This window comes from Thermobia domestica, chromosome 9 (genome assembly GCF_964235325.1).
Source record: "Thermobia domestica chromosome 9, izTheDome1.hap1.1, whole genome shotgun sequence".
NCBI classification, from domain to species: Eukaryota; Metazoa; Arthropoda; class Insecta; order Zygentoma; family Lepismatidae; genus Thermobia; species Thermobia domestica.
The window spans coordinates 41505662-41522906 of NC_137462.1; the positions used below are offsets into that span (position 1 = coordinate 41505662).

The following is a 17245-nucleotide window of genomic DNA, read 5'->3' on the forward strand; positions in this document are numbered from 1 at the left end:
AACTGGTGAAATAAAATGAAAACTCTAATATATATAAAGTGGGATGAGAAATATTTGCATCTCAGTTCTTCAGAAGTAAGTTTAATACGGGAGTTATTTCGTAAATATGGCATAGGGTGGCAACATTGCAAAGAGGATGATGTAATTGGAGGGAAACTTCTATCAGTTAGAGTCAGTGTGACAACTGCTAGTACTTTCGTACTAGATCTAGTACCTTTTATAATGCACGTTCACCAACAAATCTAGTACTTTTCTCCTCTTCTTTTCTCATAAATACATTTGAGAGAGAAAAGGGAATCTCATGAAAATTTGGCAATGTACGAAAATTTCACTATTCCTGATAACTTTTTTCTGTCTATTTTTCAATAGTAGTATTTACAAGAGCGGAAGTGGGAAATAGGTGCCATCCGGTCGCCTCCTTCAACTAATAAATGACTCCAGTAAACAATATTACATATTTGGTGATCCGTTTGAACAGTAGACTATTAAGGAATTGAAACTCGAATTTTCTCAATAAGCCCATTTTATGATATTTCTTGTTTTCTCCCGACATCCTGTACGTACAAGTCATACCTGTGTTACTTATAGTGAGGTCTAATACGATAATTAAGCAGGAATTCTGCCAGGGATTTTAGTTCGGGACTTTAAAGTCAAAATTGGGAGAGTATAAGTGGTTTGCACTGTTTGTATCAAAATTTGGCTGTAAAAAAGTAAAATTGGAGGTTTTTCCAAGAATGTGGGGGTCATTTTCCCACTCACAGGGAAAGGAGAGTTGCCTCAAACCTTCTAATAAGATATTAATATCGTAAAATGTCGTAAATAGGGTGAAATGGGAGCAGATAAAATTTTAGTACTCTTTCCCCTGATCTAGTACTTTTTTCAGCATAGGTTAGTACAAAATACTTTTGCTGGGTAGCCACACTGGTTAGAGTTGAGTCCTTGAAGCAGTAGGACGTCTGCTTATGACTATGTAGCTCTGTAGTTTTTCACAATGACATGTGTTGGAAGTAGAAGCTTTGAGTGTCTCGGATATTGTGATTGCTGAAGAGCAAAGATCATACACTAAGATCAAAACTTTGCGAAGCAAAAATCCGATTGAATTGTCGCTATTGACAAAACATGTGTTAGTTTAAAGTTGAGTTGAATTCACAGTCGAACGAATGAAAACTTACATCTCTTCTACGACAAAAAAAAAAAAAAAAAAAAAAAAAAAAAAAATCGCTGAGCTCTGTTGAAGGTCAAGCAAAATTATGCTCTTTGTTTACGATCACCAAGGAATCATCGAAAAATGCAAAATTCCATGTGGAAGAAATGTAACAGCAAGTAGTATCGTGACCTCTTACAAAAAATGTACAAAACCCTATCCAGTTACTCGAGGCTGAGCCACTCATTTTCCACGACAACATAAGCTCGCACTTCGGAATCGTTATAAGGGAAAAACTACTCGAATACAGTTGGGAGGTGTTACTTCATACCCCTAGAGTACAAATATAAGTCCATCAGACATCGATGTGTATGTTTGGTGTGGTTAGTGATGAATCTACATTTTTAGAATAGTGAATTGTCTTCTGTAAAACAAAAAAAGAAACAAGTCTTTTTGGTGGAGATTGACTTACTTTTAAATGTCTGGTTTTGTTTACGTAAAGGGTATCGAAAGTGCAATCCCTTCACGGCAGTACTATTGATCTGATATGGGTATTTTTATCTTTTGCTAGTAATAATGTGGTATATTTAAAACAACAGAATGGAGAATAGGAAACATAATCATGAGTCTCAATTAATTCTGGATGGTTTTGTGGGACGTGAATTTGGTGTTTATTCCACAGAACGTAGTTCATAAACAGGATTTGTCATATCTATATTCAAACTCACAACCTAGTTACAAAAAATTGTCGTCTTTCCCTAAATATTTTTTGTCATTCTAACATGGATTTTCTTACATCTTTAGGATTATCAACATGACATATTTGATATGTATTAGCTCCCAAAGAAAAAACGTTTAATGAGATAATGACCTAATAAACGTTTAATAACCTAACCATTTAGGACAGTGATTTATTTGTTTTCTCACTAAGAGAAGATTGAAACTGTGATTTACTTAAAATATTATCTCCTATATTAAACATATTGTTTACTCTTCTCTGGTCATATAATCTATTTTTATGCTTCCATGCCTTTTCCATATTTTGTACTGTCCTAGTCTATAAATTCGGATCTTTCGAGTTTATATCTGCAGTTCGTATATGCCACTTAACATCTAAAGGACTGCTCACATTATAACTAAATACCACATCCATATGATTACATTTTTGCTCTTCATGTATAGCACAATTGACTAGATATTCTATTTCCCAAAGACTGTTATCCCACGCACTTTCTTTATTTCCAAAATATATTTGTTGAGACCTACCAGAACCTAAGTTTGGAATTAATAATAAAGTGTGATGTCAATGATTTTAGTGATCTTGAGGACTAGATTTGCTAGCTGTGTTTAGATCAATAATGCCCTAACTCAAGAGGTTGGCCTCACGAATTCTGCATCTGTGTTCACTCGATCTTAACTTCACAAAGTGAGCTTGCGCTCGACTTAGCGTAACGCAAGATGTGATATGATCGTGAGGTCGAAGTTAAGTTGTAAGCCTGAGGTCAAGTGAACGTGATGTTGAAGTGATGTTCCTATCTAATCCAATTGATGTGTTTACGTGGGACCAATCATTGGTGTGCCTCTACCATAATTAGAAGAAGTCTCGTATTGCTTGGACGATCCGATCGAGATGGGAATGATATATTCCTGCTTGCAGAAGGACTGAACAGTGACTGGGGAAAAGTGCCTATCCCAGCAATCTGGGTAACTGTTTCTTATCCCAGTAGAAGGGAGGAAGCTCTGTGGCATAAGGGCTGACATCAAAATCAAATTGTGACTTAACACATACCATTGGATCCGGGATGGAAGAGGGAGTATCACTACTTGTGCCTGCAAAGGTGGTAGCCGTTGAACGAATAGAGGTAAGTAGGGCCGGGATTGAACAAACCTCCTCGGGCATACCTGAGGCTCCCGGATTGGTTTTGGCTTTGCTGAGCTGTGGGATTCGATAGCATGTACGAGCTTATCCCAGGAATCTGGATAACTGCGAGCATGGGCGGGACGTGAGCTTGTCTTAACGCTTGGGCACTTTCCTACAGAGCATGGGAGGAGTGGCTTGCGCCAGTAGGTAACTGGTAGGCTCATGACTTCAGTGTAGCCGCGCAGTGGGCGTATCCCACTCCCTTATAGAATAGGGGTTACATCGCTAACGATAGTCAAGGTTAAGGGACAAGACTTAACGGTGAACCTCATGCACAAGGACTAATAGTCCAGAAAGAGGAAACACGGGCCCGATACCTTAGTTGGTGGAATCGGTCCATTAAATAGGCGAACGGCTGCAGCATGCCTTGCCAGTGTGCATAAAGCTTGGTAAGTAGACCACTAGTTCCTAATTTCTGTGGAGGTGGTGTGTATAGGTGAGAACGAATGAATATTCAGTTGAGGACAGTGGCATTGTGATCATCTGTAATGCAAAAGGTCCCTGGTTTGATATCAGACTATGTGAATATGGTGGTTAACATCATGTCTGTGAATTTTCATGTGGTTATCCTATTTCCTTCTACAGTCTCATTCCACCAATTATTATTTAAAGAAGCATTCACTGTTATTAATCATCCTGTTTCTTTTAGCCTAAAAGGTATAATTATGGGACGTCATACTGAAGATTTCCTTTTGCCTTTTCTTTTTTAAAAAATAAATATATAAATAAAACAGGATATAATAGAAAATTTTGACATCACAAAACTTCTGTGTGTTGTCAAGTCTCAGCCAAAACTGAAGCTTCTATAGGCAAAACACGTGTTTGTTGCGATTTGTTCTTTGAAAGAGTAAAAATATTTTTGGAAATAAATCGGTTGATAGCCAGTCGGAACGAGAGATGGTCGGCCTATGTTACTGTTTCAGCAGAAGTTGCGCTTGTGATAAGAACTGGTGGGTTTCAAGAGACGGTCAATCAGATGTGTTTCACTGTCATTCCCTAATTACCCTTGGTCACTTGCCTTTTGGTATCTATTGAGTCTACAAATAGGAAGTCTAATGCTATTACAAACTAAACCAACTTATCAGCAGTGAAGACGTCAAAAGATCATAAGAGACTTAGGCGGACTGCCTATGCGTCAAATATTGCTACCTTTACAAAGAATCAGTTACTTATTACTGTCTCCAGGTAATACAAGAAGATTCACCTGCTCTTCAATTCATATTATCACCTGTAGATCTCGTCCTACAAGAAAGAATAAAAGTTAATTTGATTGTGTTTAAACTATAACATAGTTATATAATACCTGCATGAGTTGCCTTGAACCTCAGAATGGCGTAACCTTTATTAGGAACTGCAACGGTGTCCTTGAGAACAGGATCTTTCAAATTCCTTTCAATCAATCCACGACTGTCCATGTCCTTTATTTCATTCACTGTGAGAGGATGGCCTACTTTTGCTTGTGCCACTACATGGAACGAGTAACCATGCAAATGAAATATATGGTTCTTATCTCCTCCCCGACCTACAGAAAAAAAGTTTGAAACAAAATCAGTCGTTGAAACTAGAAAATAGTTAACTGTAATAAAAGGATAGATTGAAAACTAGGCTAGGGGCAGTACGTATACAAGAAGTAACCTAGATCCTACTCTCCCTGTGCGAAGAACGAGTATTTATGTCAGTTTGTGAAAATGTATATTTTCTCTTCATTTTAAATCTTATTTTTGCATTCTAATCTCTATGATGAACGAATTGAATTTAAACCTATTGTAAATATACCTCAAACAACATGGTTTTGTATATACAAGGGACTTTTAAAGCCCATTTAACCACGTTATACAAAGTATTTCTGTAGAACATTCTACATTGGTATAAGTGTATAATAGATTTTTAAAAAATAAGACATAGACATTAGGGTGGGCCGAAAACGGCCGAAAAAAATTTTTTTTAGAAAATTAAGATTAAGTACCGTGCAAAAGTTGTATAATGTTATATTATGTTTCCTCACCAAAACAGAGCCGGATTAAAATATATTTCACCGGGCCCCGGGGCCCCAAAGAACGTTAATTTTGAAAAAAAAGTAGCCAGCAATGAAAACATTATTGAAAAATGTTTTTTAGAAAGTTAAGTTTGAGTACCATGCAAAAGTTGTATAATATTACGTTATGTTTCTTCACCAAAATAGAGCCGGATTAAAAAAATATTTAACCGGGCCCCGGGGGCTCGAAAGAACGGTAATTTTGGAAAAAAAGGAGCCAGCAATGAAAATATTATTAAAATATATTTTTAGAAATTTTAAGTTTCAGTACCGTGCAAAAGTTGTATAATGTTATATTATGTTTCCTCACCAAAACTGAGCCGGTTTAATAGATATTTAACCGGGCCCCGGGGGCCCCAAAAACGTTAATTTTGAAAAAAAAAATAGTTGCGAGTAGTGAAAATATTGAAATATTTTTGTAGAAAGTTAAGTTTGAGTACCATGCAAAATTTGTATAATATAATGTTTCTTCACTAAAATAGAGCCGAATAAAAAGATATTTAACCGGGCCCCGGGGACCCGAAAAAACGGTAATTTTGAAAAAAAAAAGTAGCCAGCAATGAAAATATTATTAAAATATATTTTTAAAAAGTTAAGTTTCAGTACCGTGCAAAAGTTGTATAATGTTATATTATGTTTCCTCACCAAAACAGAGCCGGATTAAAAGATATTTAACCGGGCCCCGGGGGCCCCAAAGAACGTTAATTTTTTTTAAAAAAAAAATAGTTGTTAATAGTGAAAATATTATTGAAATATATATATATATATATATATATATATATATATATATATATATATATATATATATATATATATATATATATTTAGAAATTTAAGTTTGAGTACCGTGCAAAATTTATAATGTTATGTTTCCTCACCAAAACAGAGCCGGATAAAAAGATATTTAACCGCGCCAAGGGAGCCCAAAAGAACGTTAATGCTGAAAAAATATGGCTGTGAGTAGTGAAATTATTATTGAAATATTTGTTTTCAGAAAATTAAGTTTGAGTACCGTGCAAAAGTTGTATAATACTATGTTTCTTCCCCAAAACAAAGGCAGATAAAAATATTTCACCAGGTCCTGCGGGTCCGAAAAGTGTTATTTTTTTTAAATATATATACCACTATTTTAAGTATGTATAGAAAATTGGTTAAGATTCCTAATACTTTAACTTGACCCCAGGATTTTAAATGTTCTGATCTGATGCGCAGCACTTCGCCTGATTGGTGCTTAGTAGATATAATAGTACGGACACAAATACATAAGGTAAGGTTGAAAAATTGACCAACAAACACCAAACCAGAGCAGAACTCACCACGTGAAGATGGCTACACAGCGAGTTCCTCCCACCCACCCTCCTCTTACTTAAAGCTCCTTAAAGGAATCTTGGAACAAAATATTTAGATTTATGTCTGAAGCTTGGTAGATACTTTCGTGCTTCCAGTTTTGTGCGAATATAACCGTCTTGTGCAACACTACCGCATACTTCTGAAAAAGATTCTGTTACTACCTTTAGACACTTCTCCAAAGCCTGCGTGTGGAAGGGGAACGTGACAAACTGAAACCTCCTCTTTTCCACAATCATTTCGGTTGGTTCTTCTATTGATACGTTAGCCAAAATTGGAGATTTCGTTACTATTACTTCTGACCAATCGGTCAAATCGATATAATCCACATATTCTTCAGTGCTTTGCCTATTGCAATTGTCAATTAGAACTATAGTTTGGTATTTTCGGCCATCAGAATAGACCCTTAAAATTAGTAGCTTTACACTGTAGACGGTTTCTTTTTTCTTCTTCTTTTTCTTTTTTGCTAGTTTCGTACGGATTTTTTTTTATCTACTACCTTGTCCTAGTTTTGTTCAGTAAATTCATATCTTCTAAAACAGCGGATACAATTTTAGCAGCCGACCTATTCGATATACCTATTAATTTTTTTGCGGTACTCATTTGTTTAGGGCTCACTATTGTTTATTTAGGTTTACTTTAGATTTTATTCTCTAAACGATAGCTCCATGCGAACTCTTCATCGTCTGAATTCGGGGTGGAAGCGCTTAATGTATGTTCCAAGTACGGGATTGAGGCTAACGATTGTAACCCTCTTATAATTGGTACCGCAGCATCATAATCGATCTGTGTGTCATGCTTTCTTTTGAGCCTATGGGTTTCTGCTTCATCTACATTGCAACTCGTCATTTGTCTCTGATTTCTCTGATCTAATATGAGCTCCCACTCCAAAAGCGGTATATAATTTGATTTACCACACTTACAGGTTAATCTATCGCAGCATTTGCAAGAGAAAATATCACATAACTTCTGAGCACCGTTCTTAAATTTCTTTAATTTGGCTCTTAATGGGGTATATCTCATTTCTTAATGGGGTTAATGATCGTTTTGCATTTTGAGTTGTAATTCAAAATCATATGCTTAATTCGAAGTCAAGAGAATACAGGAAGAGAGGCTCGCAGAAATATTGTTTCTAGTTTATTTGAATTCAGCAATGTAAGTGCCGCCTTCGGAAAGCCAGTGTTATGTATTTTGCATCCAGATGCGAAAAAGTGATATTCTCTTAAAGTTTAAGAGTTCTGAGGTGGGCTCAACACAAAGGTTTTTCGTGTGTTAATATGGTAGTTATGAAAGTTAGTTAAGCTCTTAATAGTTATTTGCGTATATTGAAACCATGTATTTCATGTTTTATGTATTAATAGTATTGTCTGGTAAAATGTTATTATTACCTAAAACCATTTTATTTGAACAAAAAATTAGAAACTTTAGGGCCACGGGGGCCCGGTTAAATATTGTTTTAAAATCAACATATTTGACATGGCTTCATTTCGTACCAATGCACAACTTTTGATAACTACTCAACCCTGAATATCTGAAAAAAATTTTTTCGGCCCACCCTAATAGACATATTAATCGTTAGATCTCTTCGAGCTGAGCAAAATAACATATTTGAGGGTAAATTATCATTCTATAGAAAAAACGAATTTTTATGCCGCTATAAAATGTCATTTGTGGTCATCAATAACATGTTCTAAAACATTCCACGTTTTAAAGTAAACTTATACTAAAATACACTCTTGCCATTAAAAATACAGCATCAAGAAGGAGACATCATAAGTCAAATTTGAAGAATATTAATACCATGGAAGCATAAACAATTGATTAACACGACAGCTGCGTGAGGTAGTAGAGGCACTGAGTATGACATCTAGTATCAGCAAGTGAGGTCGGCCAGAGAATCACAGGTCAGCAGTAGACGAAGGTTGATATACGCGAGTGTGTGCCTGCGGTCAAAACATGTCTCATTATCGAAGGTTTCAGTTATAGTTTTCTAGATATTAGTGCTACCACACAGTGCTTTTCACTTGTTTTCTAGACATTAGTGTTATTATACGTTGCTTTTCACTTCTTTTCTAGATATTAGAGCTACCATATAGTGCTTTTTACTTGTTTTTTAGATATTAGTGCTATTACACAGTGCTTTTCACTTGTTTTCTAGATATTAGTGCTACCATACACTGCTTTTCACTTGTTTTCTAGATATTAGTGCTACCACACACTGCTTTTCAATTTTTTCTTGATATTAGTGCTATCACAGTGCTTTTTCTTGTTTTCTAAATATTAGTGCTACCACACAGTGCTTTTTACTTGTTTCCTTGATATTAGTGCTACCACACAGTGCTTTGCACTTATTTTCTTTGAAGGTTTGTTGGATAGAAATAAAACATTGCAATGCACACAACCTCAAAAGTACTGGCAACTCAATGTTGTACACATTCAATCTTTATAGTTTGATGGAATTTGATTCAATATACGAGTGGAAATATACTGGTATTATAGAAATATACTAGGTCTAAACGATTACAAGGAAGATCAAACATTTTACTATAATGGATGAGATCTCATTTATTTTTAATTACCAGTACCACCCATCATTCTACCTATAGAATAAGATTTACTTAACGACCACTATAGGTTAGTAATTAATTATTAAATTGGTCATCTTAGGGTTACCATAATTGAAGAGTTGGATGCAAGAACCAGGTAGGTTCATTTTTTTTCTTTTTTAGCGAATTTGAGACTTTCACATGTTCCAGTAGGAAAAAATCACTCTACGTCGTATGCAAGAATCATGTGGATCCGATGACTATATTCAGTGTTATAACGTAAGAGGAGGCACCTACATACAGTGTTCATCGTGAACTTACAACAAGATACAGACAACTGCGGAAGAGTTTCTAAAAGTGGACTTACCTGGTTCTTGCACCCAGCCCTTCAATTGTTCTGAAATGTCAAAAATACTGACACTCTTCCACCTGGCTAACTCGTTACTTAAGCATTAATTTTTGATACAAGAACGCTAAGTTGTACATTTTACTCAAGTTTGCTTTCAAAACGTTATGAGGAATGTATTGAAATATACTTTTAAAAAAACATGAGTAAACAAAAGTATTTACACTTCATGATTTAGACCTTGGCATTCATATTTTTCAGTAAATCTCATCTTGTTTCAGTAAATCTCATCAACAATTCCTCCTTTGATTACATATATTCGAACATATTATTATAGTATGTACAGTACAATATCCGAAATTGAATCTCACTATACCACATTAGAAATTTCATACATTTGAGCTTAGAAAGTGAGGACTAAACAAGAAATTTCGGAAAGTGAATCCGGGGAAAATGTTGACTCTCAAAATTCGGGACACATCTGCATAAATGCTGAGATATGTTATGGTAAACCCTGACTATATACTAATCTCTTACCTTCGTCAATAAGTACCAACTCAACAGTCGAATCTAACGGAATGTCGACCTCATGGACACATTCACAGATTCCACTTTTCTTCTCCTCTCCTTGACATTTCTCTGGTATTAGATCTTGGTTGCAAATCAGCTGAGCAGGAATATTTGAGGCTTGAGTGAGCAGAGGTGAAGGCGGAAACATAAATGTTAAATTGTTGATTTGCGGAACTTGAATATGAGTATCACGTGATACTGAAAAACAAAAGAGTAAATTAAAATTTGTATGGTAGGCAAGAATTTAGTCTACCTAGATAATATATTACAGGTGGACACCAGTACGTTTCTCAGAACTCTTTCATTTGTTTTAAATACAGGATGATATTTAATAATCCGGAGCCTCCAGACCTGAGTAATGCAGACTTTCTGAAAATGTCAGATTTTGTATGATTGTATATTTAACACAAAATGACTACCTATAGTCATTATGTACAGTCTTTGAAAGATATAAAATTATACACTAAATGAAATGGAATAAAATGTAATGTTCACCAATGAAATAAAACAGTTTCACAAAATTGTAGTTCAACTGAGTAAAATAGCTTACGTCACCTCTTTCTTTTTTTCTAAATCCATAATAAGGAGATTCAGCAATAAATAACTTCATTATAAAACGAGAAAGAAAGGGCAAGCAAGATGCAGCAAATGATTATCAACTACAGCGCCATCAAAAATTGAACTGCATCTCCAGCAAACAGAGGCGCAGTGGCACAAACTGCTGTCCTTGCAAAATCGGCTTCACGTCATTGTTACGTCAATTTCTAAACTTGTTTCTATAGTCCAGAAGGTATAACGTCGTTGGCTTCCCGCTCTTGTACCTGCTCGTCACTGGGGGTGTGACAAGAGGGTAGCCAATCACCACAAATCGTCTACTGCGCTCAGCGAGCCACGAGACCAAAGCTGGCCACTCCTCATAAACGACACTTCAACTTTTCGCGGGAAGTGAACGATGTTATACCTTCCGTACTATAACATAATGTTCAGTGTAAAATACGTGAAACGCAGCGGATTTCTGCTTAAACTCAGAAATCGGCGAAAGTGTAGTTAAGGTACTATGGTTTCAGGTATCTGAGATAATAGTATTATTGAGTGTAATTATTATTATTTGTTTCCTTGTCTTACGTGGATATAACGTAACATAAATAACCGTTTTTATAGATTTGCTTTTGGCAGCAGTTCGTCTCGAATTGCCACCACTTCCATAAAGAAATGCTCCTCAGAACAAAAATGTATCAAGTTAAAAAAGAAAATTTTGTCGCTTTTTCACCCACATCGAACATCGCCTTCGAACATCGATATGTTACCTAAGACGTATGTGGAAAATCAAAGATAGTCCCCATCAGCATCGACGACCTTCTGCCAACGTTCTGGAAGGCCATGGAAATTCACCGCGCTAGAACTTCGTGGGCCGTGAAGCTAAGAGGGTATCAACTGCATTATGCACCTCTATCATGGATCTGAACTTGCGTCCTCTAAGGTGATTGTCCAAGGGATGGAACAGGTGATAATCGGGCGATGCCATAGAAGGGGAGTATAGTGGATGCAATATGTTTCGCATCCAAGCGTAGAATGGTATCCTGGGTCATCCTAGCCATGTGGGCTTAGTGTTGTCCAGTAACAGGAGAACCTTCTTGCGGTTCAGAACTGCTGGCTCCAGAGCTTTGAGTTTTTCTTGAACACGGCTCAACTGCTGACAGTACACGGTTGCATTGATGCTCTCCCAGTATTCAATGAACCACTAGTTCCCAATGTACGATTCCGCGAGCAGTCCACCAAACAGACTGGAGGACTTTCTTCTGGAGCAGTGCTGGTTTCGGCTGTTTTAGAACCGGTTCATTGGAAGCTAACCAATAATGACGGCGCCGTGGAGCTTCGTACAGAACCCACTTCTCACCACATGTCAACACCCTGTCCGGAAATGACTTCTTCTTCAGACGAGAGAGTAAAGAAACACATGTATCTGCTCACGTTACCTTCTGGCCCGGAGTCAAATCATGTGGCACCCATCGACCCAATTTGATGCCGAATGGATTTGTTGCCAAATGGTTTCTCCACTCACACTGAATTGTAGTCCCAGTTCCTCACATGTCTGGCAACTGTTCGCCTCAATTCCTGCCTAAGGTCTTCATTTTGTACATGTGTTGGTCTTCCGGCACATGGTGCGTCTTCGAGTGTTTTGACACAGTCCTTAAACTTGTTAAACCACCGCTGCACTATCCGCGTAGTCACAACACCCTCACCAAGGCCTGGCATATCTTCCGCCCCACTGCAGCAGCGTTTGACCCCAGTTCGAACTCGTACAGCATACCACAAGCTATGACGTTCTGTGGAGGTCCCATGTTCCCTCTGTCCTTACGCAAATTCAAGGTGTAACTGAACTGCCACAACCAGGTAATATAGTGGATATACCCACACCAACAACTGACCTTCACCTTATCTCCATTCGAATTCCAATTGAAAACAGACTTCCACCACAAAAAGCGACAGAACTCTCTTGGTACCCCTCTATAGTTAGTTCGGCCTGGCTTCAGGCAGCTAAAATAAGCTGTATATTTATTACTAGATTGTCTATGAATGTGTGTGTGAGAGCAGACAGAGATATTGCGAATGCGGATAGAAATGTTGCGAATGCTGATCCGATATTTAGTAACCACCCAAGCCTCTAGCGCCTATCCAATCGCTACAAAGGGTTAGCTCATATGTTACGTAACGCGGTAAGGGGGAAAAGTGGTTCGGCCTTGCGTTATAAAGTTTGACAAGGGCGCAAGAGGGGTATACACCTTCGTTACTTAACGCTTTTTTCTGTAATTCTTATTTCTATTCTTAGGTTTATACGCAAATATATCTATTGTTTCGGGAAACTGCGAACATATAGCCTATGTAAAATAAATAATACAGAAGGGATTCGAAGACGCTACTGGACACCAGCATGACAAGTAACGAACGCTGTGTGTATTACAATACAATAAAGCTCCGTTTTGTGGCTATCACCGCATTGCATTTATGGCACACGAAGCTTTTCTGGAGTTAGTTACTAGCGATCGCACCCTCCGCTTAAAAATGCCCTCGCGTTTCCACTCTTATCGCTATTTCTGAGAATATGATTCAAAACTTTTGGTTTGAATCATTACCCACTCTATTCTTGTATAGAGTTTCGCATGTGAAATAGAAGAAACTCTTTTCCGTGAAATATTTTCCACGGCGGAATGATCCATGATTTGCAGAACAAAATAAGATATTAAAAACCGAATTCGTCGGATATTCATCTCGTACTGATTTCTTTTTTTTTCTTTTTTTTTCTCCTGGGATTTGAATTTTCCTGGAGAAATCGAGTTTATTCGCATTCTGACACTGACCTAAAACCCAAAGAAGATACTCCGAAACTTTGTTCACAAACGAAATGACTCTGCTCTTCCACGTGTGCAGCCACGTCAAATCTGTAGTCGATGACATCTTTGCATCGTTGATACTGGAAAATTTCAAATACAGGAATCATCCTGGATCCCGGTAGAAGAGATCGATGTAAGATCTTTGGATCCTGTTTCACCTATGTCTTCCGGAAGTACTTCCTCCTTGTCAATCATCAGTGATCTAAAAAAAATGGGTGCGATCTGCTTGGGAAAATGACAATATGTAACATCAAAACATTACGACTAATTAGTTAAACAACCTTAACGGGCTTTAAATATTATTACAGTATTATCACTTTTTAATACTTTGAGATTTGTTGGCGAAAAGCACACCACACATTTATTCAGAATACAAGCAATTTGTAATAAAATGTTCTGCTATTAAAAGTAGTTTTTATTGTAATAACCTCCAATATAAGCAAAATTAGTGAAAAAAAAATGAAAAGGCTTCACGTGACAAAGGGGGGGGGGAGAAGTCCGGCTTTGGGTTATGAAGAGTAACAAGCAGAGGGAGGAGGTAAAAAAAAATGATCAAAAATAGCGTTACGTAGTATGTGAACGGCCCCAAAGAGAGTTTTGCTATTACTTATTTCCACCCAGATCATGGTTATCCTTTGTGGGGACCTTCCTAAATCTTCATAATGAAGGACATATCAATCCACCAAGTATTGAGATGAACAGGCTTTAAAATATTCTACCAAAAAATAATTGAGGAAAGAATAAAAAAATTAATTGTAAAGAATGCACATATAATACTGTATGAATAAGAAAAGAAAAAGAAGCCAGATAATAAGAAAATGAAATATAATGCCTTTTCAAATTGACTTTCATATTTTCCGTTTGACAATAGAAAGAAAATAGGTCTTCTTCAATCTTTGTGTTGTCTTCAGGCAACTATTGTCAACCAAACAATTTAATCAACTTTTCTTTGTTCTTTTCTTCAGTTATACTTCTTTTTATTTTATTGTACATTTTTCATTTCGATTTCAATTACTTTTTTTTTCTGATCATCAAACCAATCAATAACTGACGAATGTATTTATTTTCATCGTCGTCTTAATTATTAATTAGTTACAAAGGCAATCAATTGTGTTTTTCCTTCTTGTTCTTCTTCCAACAAGTTCTTCAACATCTTTGTCATCGTTCCTAAAGCGCACAGACAAGAACGAGTTCTGTTCTTCTTTTTCCTCTTCTTTGTCGATCGTCAACAAAGCCATGGAACGCTTCTTCTTCATCGTTTTTCTTTTTTTTAGTTGTCAACCTCCCTGAGGGTGAATAATTAACTTCACCATTGCAATCACAATCAACGTGTCTGGAAGGTGAAAGTGGTTGCGATGAGATCTTCTTGATAACAAGGTTCCTACTGCTACTGTAAGGTGATGTCTATGTGTGTGTGTGTGTCTTGAATGAGCGAGGACTGAATGAACGAAAAAGGTAAAGGGCGACATCTCAATTAGGAAGAGTCTCTACCACTCAATCCTGATATTAGGTGTTCTTCTGGCTCAGCTTGTTGGTATTAATGGGGAAAGAAACATATTACTTATTTATACTGCCTTATTTATTCTTCAACACCAATTTTTACTTTAGTGTTAAGGGGAAAGAAACAAATTACTTATTTATCCTGCCTTATTTATTCTTCAACAGTAATTTTTACTTTAGTCTTAAGGTAGAAAGAAAAGCATTACTTATTTATTTAACAGTAATTTCTACTTTAATTTTAAAAGGAAAATAAATATATGACTTACTTATTCTTCAACAGCAATTGTTACTTTGGTGTTAAGGGGAAAGGAACATATTGCTTATTTATCCTCCCTTATTTACTCTTCAACAACAACTTTTACTTTAGTGTTAAGGGGAAAGAAATATATTACTTATTTATCCTGTCTTACTTATTCTTCAACAGTAATTTTTACTTTAGTGTTAAGGGAGAAAGAAACATATTACTTATTTAATCAACAGTAATTTCTACTTTGGTCTTAAGGGGGAAAGAAACATATTACTTGTTTATTCTTCAACAGCAATTGTTACTTTGGTGTTAAGGGGGAAAGGAATATATTACTTATTTATCCTGTCTTATTTATTCTTCAACAGCACTTTTAGTTTGGTGTTAAGGGGGAACGAAACGTATTACATATTTATCCTGTCTAATTTGTTCTTTAACAACAATTTTTACTTTGGTGTTAAGGAAAAAAAGATTAATTATTTACTCTTCAACAGTAATTTTTACTTTGGTGTTAAGCAGGAAAGAAACATATTACGTATTTATTATTCAACAGCAATTTTTACTTTAGTATTAAGGGTAAAGAAACATATTACTTATTTATCCTGCCTTATTTATTCTTCAACAGTAACTTTTACTTTAATGTTAAGAGGAAAGAAACCTATTACTTATTTATCCTGTCTTATTTACTCTTCAACATTAATTTTTACTTTGGTGTTAAGCGAGAAAGAAACATATTACGTATTTATTCTTCAACAGCAACTTTTACTTTAGTGTTAAGGGGAAAGAAACATATTACTTGTTTATCCTGCCTTATTTACTCTTCAACAGTAATTTTGACTTTAGTGTTAAGGGAGAAAGAAACATATTACTTATTTAATCAACAGCAATTTCTACTTTGGTGTTAAGGGGAAAAGAAATATATTACTTATTTATTCTCCAACACCAATTGTTACTTTGGTGTTAATGGGGACAGGAATATATTACTTATTTATCCTGCCTTATTTATTCTTCAACAACAATTTTTACTCTGGTGTTAAGAGGGAAAGAAAAACATATTACTTATTTATCCTGCTTTATTTATTCCTCAACACCAATTTTTACTTTAGTGTTAAGGGGGAACGAAACATATTACATATTTATAGTGCCTTATTTATTCTTCAACACCAATTTTTTTCTTTGGTATTAAGAGGGAAAGAAAACATACTTATTTATCTTGCTTTATTTTTTTTCAACAGCACTTTTAGTTTTTTGTTAAGGGGGAGCGAAATATATTACATATTTAACCTGCCTAATTTGTTTTTCAACAACAATTTTTACTTTGGTGTTAAGGGGAAAATAAACTAATTATTTGTTCTTCAACCGCAACTTTTACTTTGGCGTTAAGGGAGAAAGAAACATATTACTATTTATCCTGTCTTATTTATTCTTCGACAATTTTTACTTTGTTGTTATATAGGTTTCCGTACGACGTTTAACCAACCTGGATGGTTTAATTTGTAGGCATAAAAGACTTATTTTGTATGAATGTTCTGCCCATTCACACTAATTTCTAGGTAAGATCCATAAGCCTGTAGAGTAGAGGAAAATAGCCGCTTTCTTCATCCTGTGATTCAGAACATAACATGGAAAACTTATACTCTGTTAGAGTTGTCAGACTATTCTAATGCGTGCTCGGGTTCGAAATACATTCTACAAGTCTACGAACTAAATCGACGAATGCTATATATGTGTTAAATCACATGTTGAACTTAATTGCTATTTACAGGGATTATATTTTCATTGGAAAAAGGTTCGAATTAATCGCACGGCACCAACACTGGTTTCGTTTCTTAAATCTCTAATTTGTATAAATATTCTATATCTATATTTCTACAGTTTTCGTTTGTACTCTTAGGTATCAATAATTTATTATTTATATCCTTTATAAATGGAAGGGTTAACATTCAATTAATTCGTCAAAAAATATATAGACAATTTAGCAGATTATATCTGTGTATCGCTTGAATTGAATTCAATTATCATTCCAATATTGCTGTATGGTGTTTGCTCAAGAAATGCCGTTATTCTAACATGTGACAGTGAACTACGAGATCTTCCGGAACTTCTCTTTTCTTGTGCACATCATAAATGGTACCATTTGTCTCAAATTTGTCACAAAGTCATGTAATTGTCAAGCATGTAGGAGGTTTTGTTTCAAACT

General features: G+C 35.7%; 1 protein-coding gene across 2 annotated transcripts in view; it reads right to left on the reverse strand.

Annotated features, from left to right (window-relative positions):
* LOC145694600 (multicopper oxidase 3-like) overlaps window positions 1-17245 on the reverse strand; it is a 171003-nt gene that overhangs the window by 14107 nt on the left and 139651 nt on the right. For both annotated transcript variants that reach the window (XM_081770973.1, XM_081770972.1), the window contains exons 9-10: window positions 9877-10107; window positions 4369-4587 (exon numbers count right to left, since the gene is read on the reverse strand). In XM_081770973.1, coding sequence (XP_081627099.1) covers window positions 4369-4587; window positions 9877-10107 — 450 coding nt within the window. The remainder of the gene's footprint in view (window positions 1-4368; window positions 4588-9876; window positions 10108-17245) is intronic.